Source organism: Siphateles boraxobius, unplaced genomic scaffold, assembly GCF_051911475.1.
Source record: "Siphateles boraxobius isolate OS27281-9 unplaced genomic scaffold, OSU_SipBor_1 19, whole genome shotgun sequence".
Lineage (NCBI taxonomy): Eukaryota > Metazoa > Chordata > Actinopteri > Cypriniformes > Leuciscidae > Siphateles > Siphateles boraxobius.
Window position 1 is genome coordinate 13,894,860 of NW_027508799.1, and position 19,425 is coordinate 13,914,284.

General features: G+C 34.6%; 1 protein-coding gene across 1 annotated transcript; it reads right to left on the reverse strand.

The window, feature by feature from the left end:
- Nucleotides 1-3,999: 3,999 nt before the first annotated feature.
- Nucleotides 4,000-12,496, reverse strand: creld2 (CRELD disulfide isomerase 2). The gene is made up of 9 exons (XM_077233893.1): nucleotides 12,143-12,496; nucleotides 11,803-11,885; nucleotides 11,584-11,694; nucleotides 10,129-10,220; nucleotides 8,649-8,825; nucleotides 6,726-6,824; nucleotides 5,475-5,558; nucleotides 5,281-5,376; nucleotides 4,000-4,354 (listed from the first exon to the last, which is right to left on the reverse strand). The coding sequence occupies exons 1-9, from the start codon at nucleotides 12,263-12,265 to the stop codon at nucleotides 4,275-4,277; spliced, it is 945 nt and encodes a 314-aa protein (XP_077090008.1). The 5' UTR covers nucleotides 12,266-12,496; the 3' UTR covers nucleotides 4,000-4,274.
- Nucleotides 12,497-19,425: the final 6,929 nt, after the last annotated feature.

The following is a 19,425-nucleotide window of genomic DNA, read 5'->3' on the forward strand; positions in this document are numbered from 1 at the left end:
GCTTAGTTGTAACACTGCGCTACAACTAACCCCGCAGTGTAAAAAATATTTTAAGCCTAGCTAACAGTTGCTAGGAGTTGCTGACATGTTTTTAAAACGGTGCTATGTTTTAGCCAACAAGACAGTGATTAAGGCAATATAAAGTTAGATTTGGAAACCTACACACCCAACTCAGAAACCAAAAAAAACGTATGATGAAAAAATGTACTTGCATGGTGTCAAAACACTCTTTGTCCAGTATCTTAACGAAATATTATCAAAACTTTCCACAAATTCGCGGGAGACCGTCTTCTGGCAGCGAGAGAAAAAGAGCGGAAACACAACCTGCTTGATCCTGACTAACTATGTAAAAGGTCCGTGTTACATTTAACCCCACGTTAGGTTGTGCCCCGCGCTCCCCTATAGAATGTAAACTGGTGGTAGCCTAGTCTATGAAAGGTACACCCCTCTAAGCTCACAGAAATGGTTGGACCCAAGTCTTCAGCAGCCAATGACACCGACCCGTTCATACTGATTTTTAACGCATATTTCACGTGTATTTTACGTGTAAAATACACGTGAAATACGCGTGAAACACGAGTGACATAATAATTAAACGCCTATGTATTTTACACGTGAAATACGCGTAAAAATTCGCGTGTTTTTGGCCCTCTTGGCTTTCCATATGCGTGTCTACGTGTTCAAAAGAAGTAAAAAATTGCCGCGTTAACGCGGACAAACAGTGCGTGTTGATGCGGTCAAATTTCCCGCGTTTCGTTTAAAGACTATTGGCCCCGATCGCGTTCCATAGGTCAGACGCTCAAAAGTACAACACGTTCGGATAGACGTTCGATCGGTCGGTCGGTCGTTCGAATGTTTGATTTTAGCACTCAAAACGTGTCATACACGACTGTCGACTTCGGTTGGTTATCCGTGACACTATCCACTCGCCATAGATTTCGCGCAGTTAACAAGATATTATGGCAAGCCAAGAGGGTCAGAATTACGCTATAGATTAATCGCGTTTACAGCCAAACGCCGTCTAATACGGCGTTTTAAACCGTATTTCGCGCGTTTTTTCCGACGTTGTAATTACAAACGCCGTAAAAAACGCGCGAAATATGTCAATGACGCCGTATTCCACGGCGTTTTAGTGTGCATGGAAAGCGCCGCTTTTTACGCCGTTCATCTCGCCATATGACGCCGTAAAAAACGCCGTTTTGGTTGAACAGAGCGCGCGTTATTTTACGGCGTTTTGCTAATAGTATAATGAGCCACGCCCACTGTTTTACACAGCCAGTGAGTTTGAACTGTTCTCTCCCAATCAATGATGAACTGAGTCAGACCAGACCAATTCAGCACGGATCATTATAGCCAAGGATCATTCGAATCTGTGAATGGTTTATTATTTTTTGTGTATAGCCTACCTACACTTACTATAAAAACAAAACATTGCTTGTATAATGAAGAAAACAAACAGCTTTCCTTTCCGTGAACTTGCTTCTCAAAAGCGATCCTTTTCACCATGAACCGAAATAAATTTCGTGTATAGATAGGCTATTTATTCCTTTTATATGATTTTATCCTGTTTTTTTTCTTGTTCACAGAAGTGCTACAGGTGCATACGATGATGATTCTGTTCTTTATGCAGCTATTTGTGCATGCAGGCTAAAACTAAACCCCTGGAAAAAAATGTTTGTGTGTTTTTAATGGGTCACAGACACTTGTAAATTTTAATTTAACATAATCTTGTCGGTTAATGAATGGAGATGATCGTATTTTTTTTTTTTTTGCTATTTGCAAAAATAGCAATATGCTTAGCATCTTAATTTAATCTTTATTTGATCATTTTATTAGTTCATTAACTAATTATGTTAACTCAACTTTTAATGTTAAGAGCTGGATACTAATTGGGCTACTAAGTAAATAATGTCAACTAAATTGTTTATTGATTAGAGTTAAATTACACAACTGGTGTGCACATCCCAAACACCCAGAATTGGGCGCAGGTGCAGGACAACTGAGTAATACAAATGAAAAAAAGAAGTGTGAAGTCCGCACACTGAAAAAGCTGCTCCAAAGAATTTATTAGCAAGGCAACGTTTCAACCATCAGGTCTTCATCAGGCACAATAATTACTGTAGAGTAAGTTTAGCTTTAAATAGACACAGGTGATCATCATTAATTAAAATCACCTTGATTATGCACACATAAGGGATCAAATGACAGATACGTGACAAATACAAAGCACGTGACCATACCCATACATATATACATATACAAATACATATACATGCATATACATATAAACAAATATACATAAACACATATACATAATAATAATAATACTATAAAAAAGGCTTGATATCAAACTCCTCATTCAACCCTAATGGTGACAGAGTGCTTAAGGTATAAATCCAAAAGCATTCCCTCTGTAATAATTTTTTCTCATAATCTCCTCCTCTTGAGGGTTTTGTTACTTTTTCTATGCCAATATACTGCAAGGCGCTGACATTATGACCTACTTTTCTAAAATGAGCCGCTATAGGGCTGCGCATATCACCAGTCCTAATGGTACTGCGATGTTCACTAATACGGGTACGCAATTGTCTAAATGTTTTTCCCACGTATGCAAGACCGCAAGTACACCGAATTAGATAAATCACATAAGTGGAAGAACAAGTAATAGTACCACGTATCGGAATATCATGACCAGTACGTGGATGACTAAAATTCTTACATTTGTGTGTAAAAGCACACTGGGCGCAATTACCACACCTGTAATTCCCTGGGGGAAGAGTTGGAATACCATGTTTCGTGCGTGAAGGATATTCAGATTTCACAAGCAAGTCACGAAGATTATTTTGGCGTTTAAAGACTAGTTTTGGACCATTTTTAAAGACACCTGATAATTTAGGATCACTTGAAATGATATGCCAATGTTTATTTAAAATGCTACGAAACTCCGCACCCAATGCTGAGTAGCCTACTTTATCGTACAAATGGGAGCATTGAGAACTTGCGTATTCTTATCGCGTGTTTTCGCAAACACTGCATTTGAGAGGTCTCATTGATTTTCTTTTTGGCATTTTCGATCCATTCTGTACGGTAACCACGATTCAAGAATCTTTTAGTTAAAACATTGGATTGGTGAGTATATGATTCATCCGTGCTACAGATTCTACGCACACGCTTAAATTGACTGATAGGTAAACTCTTAATTAAAGGTCTAGGATGGAAACTATCGCCTCTTAAAATAGTGTTGCGATCCGTTGATTTTCGGTATAGATCGGTATGGAGTTTCCCGTCATTTATATATACTCGAACATCAAGGAAACTAATGCTTACTGGATCGCATTCCATAGTGAAATTCACATGCTCAGTCATAAAAATGTTTCTAATGTTCCTAAGATTTTGCTTTACAAGCGGTACATTGATGACATTTTTATGATCACTAAGGCTACACCTGCAGAGATGTTGATGTTTTTGAATTATCTTAACTCAAGGACTGAGCATGTGAATTTCACTATGGAATGCGATGGAATGCGAAGTTGTTGGGTGACACACCATTGTATTAAATTTCTTCTGTTATATAAAACCCCATTTACTTCTACTGGACCCACAAAAATTGTACAAAATGGGACAGTGTATAAGACTATATAAAACAACTGTAAAAGTTACACATATGAATACAAATGTTCTTTTGCAATTTTTAAATTGCTAGTGCATGTTTATTTGTTCAATATTTTTTCCAACTTATTAATATTTCCAGGTACTCTGGTTTCCCCCACAATCCAAACACTGGATCAAGAGTTTTTACTGATGCAGCAATGTTCACTTCATTTAGACTAAAATGGTGTATATACTGTACTGTTTAAATCATTAAAAATGTGGAAGGTTTATTTTCAAAGTTAGTATATCGTAATAGCTCTATTCACAACCATCTAAACACTTCCAATATGGTTTATAAAAAAAAAAAAAGTCTGCTTAAATATAACCTCTTGAAAATGAAACAAAATGGATGATTTAGTTTGACTTTATTTCACTTTCAGGACAAACAAACAAAAAGAAAAATACAACATCCAAACAACATCCAAATCAGCATATAAGTTAAAAAACCAGATGTATCTGTAAATGCATCTTGATTAAACCTTGCTCATTAAGAAGTAAGTGCCTTTCAGTCTTGATTATTGCAGACGAAGAGCTAACAGCATCAACTGGTGCAGATTCTAGTGGTCTCTTTGCTCTTTTTGTGTCCTGGTGGTCGTTTTCTTCTGCATCCAAGCCATGTGACATCAGAGGTCTTCATGTTTTTCAGGCGAGTCACCAGTTTGGACACCTTCAGAATTAAATCCAGGCACATCCTTGTTCTCTTCTGAAATGAAAGAGCAAAATTATAGAAGTATGAATTTATGTGTAAAACTTAGGAATTTATTCTTAGGGTGGAAATCTGCCCTCTTACTCCAACTAGTGTCATTGTTAACATGCTTTTGGTATCTGTGTGATTCCCAGATATTGAAAAAAGGCTGAACATCACTGTAGAAATGTTGCTTTTCTTTTGAAAACCTCAGTTTTATAGTATTCATTTTTGAGCATTCGGTTGTACCACCACTATGACCATTTCTGCAATTTTCTGCATCTTTTAGGAATATGGTATGCTACTGCATTTCAAATTTAGCCTGTGTTGTTTGAGTGTTGAATGTTGATTAAGCTGTATGATTTCTTTCATCTGCATCTTACACAAAACATAATTTCATTAATATTTATTTGGGTGAATTCAATCCAATGACAGTAAATTCACTTAAACTCTTAAAGCACCCAAGATTGTCAGCAATAAAGTATTCAGCTTATAGTTTTCCATGTGCTCTGATCAAATTTGGTTGAAAACAGCCTGATTTTACAGCACTTGGAAAATGATCAGCGATACCATCATACTTTTTTTTGCTGAGACTCATGTGTACTTTATTAAAATGTTAAGTCACCATCTAATGCCATTGCAATAACAACTTGAGAGTAAGTAAATAATAAGAGTGCAAGTAGCTATTCACGCCAAGAATGAACATTCACTATGGACTTTGTCTAAAAGCAGTAGCACACTAGCACATAATGCTTTCTTTAACCTTAACACACTCCTGCTGTTCTTTAATACACACTGCTTCCAATTGTTCACATATCTACGAAGGCATGAAAGAGTGCATGGTCCAACTCCAGTCATTGCCATTCAAGTTCTACCATGTGAGACAAAGCAAACCCAGGTATGATATGTTACACAATGTTTATGAGCATGAAGATAAGTGATACCCGTGCAGGTGCCTTCTTCATCCTTATAGCCATCAGCACAGGTGAGGCAGCTATTGGCACCAGGTCCTTTGCAACCGGAGCATCCGGTATTGCATGCTGGGATATATAATAACAGTAACACCTTACTTTAGTAATGTGATTAATGATAAAGCTAAAATAATACAGGGTACATAATTATTATTATTTCAACAAACCTTTACAGGAGAATGAACCATCTGTGTTTAAGCAGTATTGGTTATCTGCGCATGGAGCTGAATCTATGGTGCACTCATTGATGTCTGCAATGGAGAAAATTTGAAAAATGAGGAAAATGCAGGACCAGTACGGGTAAAGACAAATATGAGACATAGAAATCACACAATCACAAATATTAAACATCTAAAAATGTACAAATTCTTTAATAAACTGGGCTTCTTCCGTTCCAACATAATTTTAAGAGTAAGGTCACATCTCTCATTCAGCTTGTGCGCACAAATTTGTGCGTGAAATCATTCAAATCAATCACACCAAAAACTTTTGGACAACAATTTGTTGTAATTTACGGAAAACAATAAAAATAAAATAAAAAAACAAACAAAAAACGCAGGAACTACAACCCCACATAGGCAAAAAGCAGTTTCTCTATGCGGCTTTATAATTGTGTTAAGCAGATACAAGTAAGAAAAGCTGCAAGGTTTCTCTGAATAACAGATTTACATGTATGTACAGCTGGCTAATGTGAGGTCTGTAATCTGGGTCTGTATAAAAGGAGTTTAATAGTTTGTTGCTAGGTTGACGAAAGGCTCTAAAGGAAAGGTTGTGCAGAAAGCCCTTATATGGAGATGGTTTGAAGGCATTTTATGCAAATGACTAACCTCATGCACAGATTAGCATTTACAACACTCCAAATTCACTAACATTACAACAAGATTAAGAAATTCAAGTGCACATGCAAGAGTGAGAAGTTCTCCTGTGCGTACAAATACGAAATAATCCATGCAATTATTAGTGAATGAGACTCTCTGAGTGGGGAGGGTTCCTTATTTGATGACAAAGTATGGTGTTACCAATCTACATTGTACCATCGTCTACAAATGTGTGAGATTATAGCAGATGCAGTGGCAAAGACGGATAGCAAGGCAAACAATTACTTTAGGAAGAGGCTTGTCTCTCAAATAATGATACATCTGAAAGATAACATGGTAAGTAATGCATTACAGCTGCCAGTAAAGTCCATCACTTTGGATACAAACACCAAAAGTCACAACTGGGACTACAGCTACAAGAACCATCAGACTAGTCAATAAGAGCTGACACGACTATACTCTGTATCAATTAAATATTTTAAAACAGAACTAGAAAAATGCACATGCACAGTTTTCCATGCGTTTTGCAGGCATTAAATAAAGTAAAAAATAAAATTCCCAGAGTCATGGGTTCACTGTAGCCATGAGAAGCTTTCTTACCAATGCATGCTCCTCCTTGGTCTTCCTCCCAACCATTCCTACATTCTTTACAATCCTGATTGGTTCCTCCAGTGCAGGTAACACAAGACTCATGGCACTCTCAAAATATAAATAAATAATCTCAATTATCATCAGCATAAATCATAAAAATTTGCATTGACAAATGTACATCATAATGACTTTACCATTTGCTTTAATAACAGCATGCACCAATTCACCTATTTTATTTTGTATTTGATTTTTCAAATTTCTAAAACCTTTTCCAGATTTTAGATTTTAAATTCCATATTTTCAAGGTGTTCTCACTTTTGGAACCCAAAGTAAATGGATAAACTAAATTTTTCAAATATTAGTATGATTAGTATGATATTAACATTAGTATAAACAAGAAAAGTATTTTCATTAGTATAGAACATGCTGTGGATATAAAAAGTCTACACTTCTCTGTTAAAATAGCTAGTTTGTAAAAATTAAAAAGCTAAATCATAGAACTTTTGCAACTTTGCACTCATCATCAACCTCGTGGAATAGTCACTTCAGGTGAAGACAGGTATAATATAAATGTCAATTTTTCTTGTAAGATTTTTCTGCCATCTTCTTGGTTGCATGCAACTAAGATCCGTGGGCCACAATTGATTACAAAGCATCAATGGGATCTCATTGTTGAAAGCTACAAAAAAAATTCAAAGCATTAGATATATGGACCACAGTAAAGGCGGTCATCAACAAGTGGAGAAAGTATAGTCAAAATTAAGACTAATGATCAGTCACGAGAAGTCACTATATTATTGCCACTAGCTCATTGACTTGCATTCAAACCCATGCGAATGTTGGAAACACAAGCTCACGCGAAAAGGTTTTGCGGATTTTGATGCGTTCCAAAGTTCAAGTTTGGTTAACTCTGACCTGCAAATTCATATCACATGAAGACATGTGACCAATAGAAGATTGCTATGCCACATCATGACCTCTTAGCTGAATTAAAAGAACACTTACTTTTTGTAGTAAAGTGGAGTAGATTGTATATTTTTACAATCTGGATTATTTGTTATATGTAGAATTTTTTTTTTTTTTAAAGGCGCCACAGAGTTTGACGTCATATCACAACCTTTGCAGAGACCGTAAAATGTTTACATGCTCTCCTCGCACTGCGGATGACTGACTCTCCTAGTGAAATAGGCAACTCACTTTCTTCAAGCAGCTAACACAAATTAAGCTGACAATTCAAGGAACACTTGCATGAAAAAAGGTGCATTTTTGTCTTTTTCAGTTTTTTTTGGATAATTTTGCATGTGTTAATGCCAACTGCATCAGTTTTGGCACAAGTGTGTATTTGCGTTGGAATTTTACTATTTCACCCCCATTTCCTTTAATAAATCTATTTTACACACAAAATTGTTACACTCAGGACCTTAAGGACATAAAGGTCCCCATTGAAACCTATTAAAACTGCAATTTTTAATCCCAGGGCCCTTTAACTATAAAATGGTGCAGTCTATGTTAATAGACTAATTTGTGAATATATATTTTTTTTTTACCAGATTGAGCCATTTTCTCAGGTTTGGCCGATAAAGCAAATACTCGCTTTATTCCTGTTTTCTGCTTCTGTATATTGTGTGTGTTGGTATGGATGTTAGAGTGTGGTTTGTATGCGTGTAATAAAACAAATTGTGTGTGTGTAATATTTGAGAGAGAGAAAAACTCTACTGTACTGCAAATCTCTTTTGTGTTTTTTTCTCAGAAACGTGTCCCTTTGATTTTCAGTGGCACTGCATATGTTGCAATTTTTTTACATTAAAGGTGCAAAAGTTCTGATATGATTTATCTTAGTTTCACATTTTTATAACAAAAACAAGCTGTTTTAGTAGGGGTATGTATACTTTTTTATAGCCACTGCATAAGAGGGTAATCAAGTTTGTGTACCTTTGCACAAGGAGAATGTATCGTTCCTCAGTTCACTAAAATATCCATCACTGCAGTCCAAACAAAACTCTCCTTCATATCCTTTATCACAACTGCACTTTCCATTTCCAGCCCTTGTTCCGTCTCCATCACATTTGCCGTTACCATGGCACGGTCTCTCAGCTCCTCCAACGCAAGCTTAAAATAATGCAAAATAAGAGACAATTTTATAAGATAAGCGACAATTTTACAAGATAAGCTTTCATCATCTCAAGATGGGAACATTAAAGTCTCCAACAACATAAGTCTATCAATGAAAACTCTTCTAGCTCAACAAACTCAATTGCATGCGTTCTGAGAACTTTTGTATGCAAAAGCTCTGAAATATGGTTTCCCTCCCACTTCCATCAGCTTATAGCCAGCTAGCCAGTTTAATGGACCACAGATTTGAAAATTACTCTTTTGTCTCTCTTTAGTACTGAGATTAGAGTAATCCAAAAACGTGTTTAGTGTATTCTCTGCAGTTCAAAAGTCCAGGATCGGTAAGATTTTTATAAGTCTCTTCGGCTGCATTCATTTAATAATAATAAAAAAAATACTGTGAAATATTATGACAATTTAAAATAACTGTTCTGTTTAAATGCATTTAAAATGTAATTTATTTCTTTGATGGTAAAGCTGAATTTTCAGCATTCATTACATTACACTCATTACAGTCTTCAGTGTCACATGATCCTTTAGAAATCATTCTAATATGATGATTTGCTGCTCAAGAAACATTTATTATTATTATTATTATTATTATAATTATTATTATCATCAATGTTGAAAACAGTTGTGTACAATGTTTTTCAGGATTATTTGAAGAATAGAAATCTCAAAGAACAGCATTTCTCTGAAATAGAAAGCTTTTGAAACATTACACTACCATTCAAAAGTTTGGCGTCTGAAAGAATAAAAAAAAAAAAAAGACATTAATACTTTTATTCAGCAAGGATGCATTAATTGCATCAAAAGTGACAGTAAAGACATTCATAATGTTACAAAAGCTTTCCATTTCAAATAAACACTGCTCTTTTGAACTTTACACTCAAAGAATCCTGAAAAAAAAAGTATATAACTGTTTTCAACATTTATAATAATCAGGAATATTTATTGAGATGCAAATCATCATATTAGAATAATTTCTGAAGGATCATGTGACACTGAAGACTGGAGTAATGATGCTGAAAATTCAGCTTTGCCTTCATAGGAATAAATTACATTTTAAAATATATTCAAATACAAAACAGTTATTTTAAATTGTAATAATATTTCAAAATATTACTGTTTGTTTTGTATTTTTAATCAAATAAATGCAGCCTTGGTGAGCAGAAGAGACTTACCAATCCCAAACTTTTGAACGGCAGTGAACAACTTACTGTTCACTTGCCAAGCATTTGTATTTACAATTGCATTAAATGTGTTTGTAGCCTAACACAGTCGGGCTTAATTCACTTACTGTTGCAGTCAGGACCAAATGAACCTTTAGGGCAGCACACTTCGATGGTCTCTACACAAAACCACTTAAACAGATCCGGGTGTTTTGTTTTCCTGCAATAGAGAAACAGACAATTCTGTTAAGACTTAATTTCTTAATTCGATTAAATTAAGTCTGTTTAGAGAGAACGTGTCGTCTTAGCGGCCCCTAATTTAATAACAAACTATCATTTAGACGGAGGTGAATCAATCAAAACTAACTTTAGCTGGAAAAAACATTTTTCAAGAACCACTATAAAACTAAACCAATCTCTGTTACCTTAAATTATATGTTTATCTCTGTAAAGCTGCTTTGAAACAATCTACATTGTTAAAAGCGCTATATAAATGAGGATGACTTGACTTGACAAAGTAGGCCTACACATCCATTGTCAGCAAAAAATGAATGGAATGCGAGGAATGCTTCAATCCACATAGAAAAAACTAAAATTGCTCAAAATTCAAACTAAATAAGCTAAACCTTTACCAAAAAATGATTTTATAAATGTCTACATGTGCATCTGAATACAAACTGAAAATGACACTAGGACCCACCGGAACAGCTCATTTGCACCAAATAGGCTCTATTGGCAAGTGTCATGAAATATGTTATATTATTTTTTTCCACAAGAGGTCGGCAAAGACGCCCAATGTAAGATATTTTGAGCTGAATTAAAAGGGTTATGCATGAAAATGTGATTTACTTTGAATTTGTTGAAGGAATGTGCTTAAATTACTATTATTTATTTATTTATTTATCAAATCTAGTTAAAGGTAAATAAAGTTAGAAAAAATGAAAAAATAATGAGAGAAAAAAAATCTCGATGTTAAAAATGTTTCATATAAAATAAATAAATATATTTTAAAAAAACATTTTTTTTAAAGCCAAAATGTTTCATATAAAATAAATAAATTTAAAAAAAAAATTTTTTTATAGCCAAAATTTATTTTAATAGGTTTTTTTTGTACCGTGACTGCAGAGGAAAAAAAGCTTTATGGCATAGCCATCTACCCTTTCTAGACCTTCTCATTCAATACTGAGGAGGACTATAGCCTTAGAAAGACTTGATGACGGCTGCACAAATAAATTTTTAAATGCCAATAACAATTTTTTTCTCAGGGAAGAAAAAAATAATAATGGCCTAATTGAAATGCAGGCTCCTAATTTCTGGTCTTTTCCACAAAATGCAAGACAGCTGGTCACCGTAGCCAAGTATACGATGATGCTGCTGCTTTGTCTTTGAGAGAGTGGTAGACCTATACTTGACAACAGCTGTAGCATCACAAAATCGCTGTAGTGCAAACAGGTCAAATGAAGAACGCTCAGAAAGGCTTGCCTACTCCACAGTGCACTAGACGTGACGGCACACATTATACCACAGCCTTGAGAATGAAGTCCTCGGTTATTATGGCACAAATTCTTCATCTGAGTTCTGACCTCTTGAACCACCATGTCTCAAAGTGTTCCTCGTTTTCCTCCAACATGAGGTTACACTCAAAACTGCTGCTGTAACAGGCACCCTCCAGGATCTCCATCAGCCTAATCTCACTGAAGAAAACACACATTTTAGTCAATGACAGTTACAGTAGAGCATTTCATTAGTGCACACAAGTAAATGTTGTTTTGAGATGTTTTGTCAAATGTTATTCTTCTCACCTCGACTCGTATTTGGAGAGTTTTCGCTCTTCCCATGCTGTGTTTCCACCACCAAAATTTTGATTCTCTGTTTTTTCAAGACCCTGCAAAAAATGCATAGGTTAACACTTAACATCTAAAGTGAACCTAAAAAAAAATATTTGGACACTTGCATCCCATTTTAACATATCTGAATACCACTTTAATTAATGAAGCATCTCTGATCCCACACTTCTACGAACTAACACTTTTCTGAACAGTATAGATTGTTTAATCATTTTAAAACAAACTTTAATTAATGAAATGTGTCGATTCAAATGTGCTATCTTATATATATATATATATGGAGATAGATACATACCTTGTCAAAATTGTCGACTAATTGTCTGCATGTTGAGCATAATGCGTTAAAGTCCTTGGTATAGGTAGGCGATAGAAACAAAACAACAAACACAAAGTAAAAAATACTACATGAGAGTAACATGGTTTCATCAAGTGTGTGGTCTAGCTCATATGTTGTCTAGTAATAAAACGCTGTTTTTATGGGCTTGTCTCCAGATAGTTAAGATGCCCTGAATAAACATCTAGTGCCTGAAATTATGACACGTTAATAATGAAGATGTGTAGATTGTCACTTTTACATATTTCCATGCCGCCACACCAGCTAGACATTCGATTCAGATTTCCGCGTCAGCCCTTCGGTAACATTGTGTCTTTATCTTATTGGAGAGTTTTCCTGCCCATCAACATACGAGCCAATGAACTGCCTCCACGCTTAAGCGTAGCCGACTGCGTCAAGCACGCAGCACTACAAACCACGCCCCTACAAGTTACGCCCCCCCTCTAACGAAACAACCAATTAGGGAATCGCTGATCTCGTCACTTGTACCGCTCTTCTTCTTCCTCCATTTCCTCTTTTTTCCCCCTTTTCACTTTCGCCGTCTAGCGTTAAGGCTGTATGACTGTCTCAGGCAAGTCTTGAATTGGAATCACATTACTTACGTAGGCTGGCTACTACATTAGGCTACTATATACTGATGTACCCCGATCTTCTAGCAGAAAGAGCTGGAGATGTAATATTCTGAATTGTGATGCAGCCTGGAATCATAACCATACAATGACATCACTCTTGTCTCTATAACTTTACAAGTATTGAACTTAACTGAATCAACACTGAATTGACCAATGACAAAATGACACTACTGAAATTATCTGAATTCTGTTTGCATCATTTAATCATTATTTTCCTGTTTGTCACTGTAAAGCTGCTTTGAAACAACCTGTATTAGCTATATAAAGTGCTATGTTAGAGGTCAGTTGACTATAAAATACAACCAAATTATGTATTCATTCTGCCATGTTCAACATTAGCCTATATGAAAATCGATTAAGAAAACTTTCATTCCTTCTAAAAGAACATGTCTGAAGCAATATCTTAACCTATATTTCTTAAACTAAGCTTATATGAATTAACATTAAGCAACTTTAGAGCAAGTATTTATGAATTTATTATACATTTAACATGTTTTAACATCAATTAATGCACTTAACTAACACAAACCGTTAACCAAGATTAATTCTGTAAAACGTGATTGTTCATTGTTAATTCATGACACCTAATGAAGGAACTTAACAAATGTAACCTTATTGTAAAGTGTTATGTTTTTTAAGGTTGAACTGTGAAGCTTAAAACAAGAAGTCAAAGACCTCATTGTGCCTTTTCTTTTAAGGTAAAACATGAATTTAGCCTACTACTTTGGAGCTTACCTTTACTTTAATGTTTGTACCTTTTAAACTTTTGGTAACTGTTGATATGTTTGATGTTTTTAAAAAGAGACCAATATGTATGTATAATAAATCCATACATTTCAAGGGGAATCGGATATATGTGTTTAGATGTAGGTCAGATGTTCAGATATCAGATATATATCTGATTAAAATCATGCTGATTTTTGTGTTTACATGTGAGCAACAAATTCCAAAGATGTAAGTAAAGATTTTTTGTCCCAGTGTAAACATGTTAACACACCTGAACCAGCGAATTAAACTCTTCAGGATCAAAAATCCATCTGAACATCTGACCTATCTAAACACATACGATTCCCCTTGAAATTCCAAGGCAAGGGTGCTTTACCCACAAAGATTGCTTTTTAATGTATTATGAAGCAGACGTGGCTGTATACTGTAACTTTAAGAGATTGCGAAATCACAAAAACATTCAGGAGAAACTTGTTTTCAACCTCTGCCCTGTATAAATAACACAGCTTCGCTACTGAAAGCTAGTGGTGGTTGACAATTTTAGTCGATACCATATTCTTGTTTAGGAAGCCCCTGTTTCGTATTGTGAAATTACATGTTCAATGAAAATGGTTAAACATTTTCAGCAAATGACGGTTACATCCCTTTTAGATCCAGACCAGAATACTCTGTCCATGGTCCAGGAACCAGTCAGGTGGTGTCCCACAGCCTTGCTAATGTTACAAATCAGTGTCAATAACATACAAAAGATTTCAAATTCTGTATGCAACCAAAGTAATTCTGAACACATTTTTAGAGCTGTTTTAGAATTAAAGGAAGAAAACAGATATATATTGAACACCTTGCTTTCAACAATCGATCATGATGGAAAAATAGTGATTACTTGTATTGAAAAGTCAGAGAAAATGACTGCCAAACATGCATGTCTGATGAACAGTGCAAGTCAGGGGAACATGACCGCTTAATAACAAGTGTTTAAACAGTGTGGACAAGCCAGGGGAACATGCCTGCCAAGAGATATCTTCTTTCAGTAACATTAGGATGATTCGATAAGGCTCATGTCCAAAGCCTTGTGCCTGCATCGAATATAGGGAGTCAAAGAAGAAAATGTCTATCTTTTGTGCCTTCATAACCTACAGAGAGACCAGCCCAAGCAATGAGTTTGACAGCAGCAATAAATGTTTGCAAATATTCATATACATCACTTTGACACAGAAGATAATGTCTTGTAAAAGATAAGGTCATATTTGAATCTAAAAATTGTATTGTATAGATATATCTTAAAGCACTTACTGGAAGACTACACAAAGGGTCAAAGGCTGGACTTCCCTGCTTCTGTATCATTGCCTTCTCAATTCTCAAGTAAGCACTTCTCACTTAAAAATGGTGATAGATTCCCCACATTTCTAAAAAAATAAAAAATAAAAAAAAAACTCTACAAGTTACTGTGCACAACATACTCATACTCATTACTTACCATAGAATCCATTTCCTTTGTTCTCCCCAATGTAATGAGATTCTCTCTTGTCAAGCATGACCATCTTTCACTGATTTCACACTCATACAGAACATAGTTCACCCAAACATAAAATATTTTTTTGAACATGAAGTCAACCACAACCCAACATTTAAAAAGTGGAAAAAAAAAGATAAGTTGCAAAACATAATGGCTTAAAAGGGCTTGCACATAATTGATACATACCATTCGGGGTTTTTTTGTGGAACAGTGGCTTTGAATGCTCACACCCATTTTTGGATAAACTGCAAAAAATGAAAAGAAGTGTTCTGTGTTGTCACATTTAACAAAAATGGGATAGTATATCAAAACGAATATAAAATAAACACCTAAAACTGCCTTTCCAGAACAGTCAAAGGTCAGGTCCCCATGACAATCTTGTTTGAGGTCCTCCAGAGCCTTCTGATTTATTTGCTCATTGTGGTGTAAAGTTTAAGGCATTAGGAAGATTCAAGAATTCATAAAGTAATTATTTTTTCGCATGCCAGAAAACAACTGCTCTGAAATCTGCAAGTTAAGCCATCCAAATAATTCTGGAACAGTCCAATCTGTCCATTTCATCTTTTGTCTGATGAGAAGTATCATATAAAGCTCAGCAGAACCTGTTGATGGATGACCATCGACATCAGGTGGGTCTTTTTTCAACATTAACCATTGAACATTAAATTGACATGAAGTTTCACATCTCTGCTTGCAGTGATGTTTTCCAGGGTAGCCTCAGCTAATTCAGGATCAAGTAAGTTGGTATGTAACTAATCCCTGTGCACTAATATTTGGGAATTTTTTTAATGAAAACAACATATCTGCATAATCTCGTGGGCTTTTCACTCTAATGTTGAATTTGACAGAGTTCATAATTCCACAAGGAAACATAATCACGGCCCAACCACTTGGAAACAGGAAAAGAACACACAATTAGTGACTTTTAATGGCTCTGTTCAAGGACATATATACTGTAAAACAGGTGCCAGTTTGGAAAGAAATTCAGAAGCATGTGACTTTGATATACAGTACTGTAAATTTTCATCACATCAAGAATGAAATACCAGACTCCCCCCAAATGTTCTCAAATACTTTGTCATAAGTGCTCCTTGTTTTCATTCTCTCACCCTGAAATGGAGAAGATCCATTTTACAACCTTTAGAGTCTATGCCACATTGCTTTAAAAGTTTTCTCAAAGCCTCAACCTGAGAAAAAAAAAGCAACAACACTAAGCAAAAAACACACTTCTTTTGGGCAGACATCTTTTTTGCAGCCTTAAGGCCCTTTCACACTGAATGCGACGTGATAAAGCAAAGCGAATCGCAGACGAACGGAGCTTAGAACATCAGAAAGACTCAATTAATTTGATCCTGGCGATAACAGGCTCTTTTTAGAAATGTTACATCCTTTAATCAAACCATGAATACATATGGGTTTTTGCATTATAAAATAATTTCAAAAGTGCCAGTGATGGAAGTCTTGCTCATTGCATGGTCCCAAGAAGGACATTTTTTTTGTTGTTGTCAATTTGCTTTGTGACAACAGAATTGTAAAAAGCACAGCAAAGTTACAACATCTTACATCTTCAACTTGAGTTGCATTCATTCATTTGAAAGTCGTTCTTCTGTAATGTCAATATGTGCCTGCTCTTCCAAAATCTTTTTTTAGACTGAGCTTGAAGTACTCAATGTAAAAAAACAAATTTTTGGCTCTGGTTTGGGGACCAATCAGTGGAGCCCATACTGTATATCATATGCAGGTGACACAACAAATGGATTCTCAGCATAGCCTGGAGAGTTGATAAAGAATAACAAACAAGAAGAAAACTGTGCTGAAAGTTCTTACAGTTGAAAGTGATTTTGTGTTTATTATATTAATAAATATATTTTTCCAAACATACGGAATAGACACATTCATGTCTATAAATACATAACATTACACAATATAAACTGAAAACAGAACATGGAGAAAACCATGTACTCACTTTTCACAAAGCCTTTATTCAAACTTGGCCATTAAAGTCTGAAGGAGGATCCTTAACCTCACTCTCTGAAATACATATACCTCATTTATCTCAAAATAAATATTATAATGTGTTGGCCATTGTAAAAGATGATCCCTACTCACCTGCAAGAAACACCCTTTTTGCGTAAGTCCACAATGACAACAGGTGGATGATTACCAGAGTTTACACATGAAAAATTATAATTATGTGCTGTCAATGCCTCAAAGTGAAGATGGCCATAAAGAACAGTGTCATGGTTTGGATATTTCCTCTGGTTTGTTTTGCTCCATTATATCCGATGCTCTGCCAACTGCAGTGTGATTCAGGTTAAACACATTTGTAATATTCACATTTTAAAATGGCACTATTTAGTTGGATTCACTATCCTTACAACATGTGCAAAACAGAGTGACTAGAAAGATTCAGTGAACCGTTACCGCTACAATATTACAACAATTTAAGCAATTCAAATGAAATAAAAGAGAATGGTTTCAATTCAAGGAGAAAAGTCAAATCCAGTCAAATGAGGTTTATTTATATGAAAGCATGAACATGATTGAAAACAAAAATAATATCAATAAAAAATGACATGTGAGCTTTGCAAAAAAAGGCAGAGGTGCAGTGTTAATATTACATGGTCATCAAAATTGTGCAGCCCATCAGCCCATTCTTGATAATGGTAGAAATGTCCACATTGTTGAGAAATGTTGAGAAATCTATAAGAAAAATAAAGTCATGCAGTATGGCTTTTCAATTAAAATACTTTTACAGATGTCATGCAATCCTATGTAATGATATATAATCTTCGCTTTTGTTAAATTACTCCAGCAGAGGAACATTTTTAATGTAAATGATTAATATGACTTTAAATGTCTTGATTTTTTTAAATTGTTATTTTATTGTTGGTGGCATATATGTTTATAATGATGAATTTAAACTGATTTATTTCAATAAAGAATGATCCCAAACGATCTTGGGATAAAATAGCTTCTCTTCCCTGCAAACGATACCATGAAGAATGTGAATATTTCATCAAGTCAAAAACAAAACAAAAGGTAGGCTATAGCAGGTATCCATATTAATTTCAGTATCAGCACACGCAAAACACCATTAAAGGCAACAACTTTTAAAGTTAAAAAACGATAAAAGTTTTTGTAAACAATAAGAGCTCTTGTGTTTTCTCGGTTTGACCGATTTGAACAACCATAAATGACGCAAAACATAGCATTTTTAGTTTTTTTTAATAGTGCTTCCTATGTTTTTTTAGGTTTCGTACTGATGTAGATGTTAAATGTTATTTCTGTGGGACTGAGAAAGAAAATGTTGTCCACTTGTTTTTAAATTGTATTTATCTTTCGGATAGATTTTGTTTCCTTTGTAAATGCTTAGGCATGAAAGACTACTTTTCTGAAAAAGGTTTTTTAAATTTATTTTAATAGACAAAGATTACCACCAAATGTGGCTTTTATTGTTAATCTTGGTAATAATACACAAAAATGGGCTAAAGGAAAAAACTACTTTTTGTTATTTCAGATAGATATGAAAAATTATATTGAGTTACTACTTGGGTTGAAAAATAGTAAAGCAAAACGCACTAGGTCTCTATGTGAAGCTTTTATGCAATTTATATAATGATCTCATACCTGTTCCCTTTTCTGTTTATATTATTTACTTTTTCTCCCTTTTTTTAACTTGTATTATTATTTTATATATCATACTGTATATTTTACTATTTGTTGTTGTCTATATTTGTTCAATTTATTTTGTTTTTATACTATGTGTTAGACTATTGTCAGGTTTATTATTTGCAATGTGATTGGCATTTAATTATAATAAAAAAGATAGTGCTTCCTATGTAGAAAATCAGCAGAGAAGTCATGTGCAAACAAGCTATTGGACAAAAATTCCGGATTTGAGTGTTTATAATTTAACCTCTGATTCGCCATTGCGTTCAAGAAATCAACAGACGTGTCTGTGATTGGCTCAATTGCTCAACGCTGCAAAAACACACACTCACACTTCAAACGTTTATTTACTTATTCGAAACAATATTATTGTTTTTAATAAATATAATATTTTAATATGGGTAACAACTTCAAAAAGCGTTTTCTATATGGTTGTGTGCAATTTACGTTGTTGAACAAAACTATTGTTCTACTAACAAAACTAACTTATGTTTACCACAGACCTTATTTAACTCATAAAAAAAAAAGAAAAGAAAAAAAACATTATAAAAACGGTAACCAATAGTAAAATCTCGAGGGAAACACAGGGAAATTAGTCTTTCGGGTTTTTCTCTCTATTTACATCTGACTAATGAAATTGTCTAACCTTAATATGCACGGAATTGAATACAAAAGCAAAGAGTTAAATATATATATTT

What these genes read in the sequence shown, in the direction of transcription:
- creld2 (XM_077233893.1), bottom strand. Translation starts at nt 12,265, where the DNA reads ATGTTACTCTCATGTAGTATTTTTTACTTTGTGTTTGTTGTTTTGTTT. An exon ending in CTCTCCAAATACGAGTCGAG is followed by an intron (nt 11,695 to 11,802) that starts GTGAGAAGAATA and finishes TGTTTTCTTCAG; the next exon opens with TGAGATTAGGCTGATGGAGA. An exon ending in GAGACATGGTGGTTCAAGAG is followed by an intron (nt 10,221 to 11,583) that starts GTCAGAACTCAG and finishes TCTCTATTGCAG; the next exon opens with GAAAACAAAACACCCGGATC.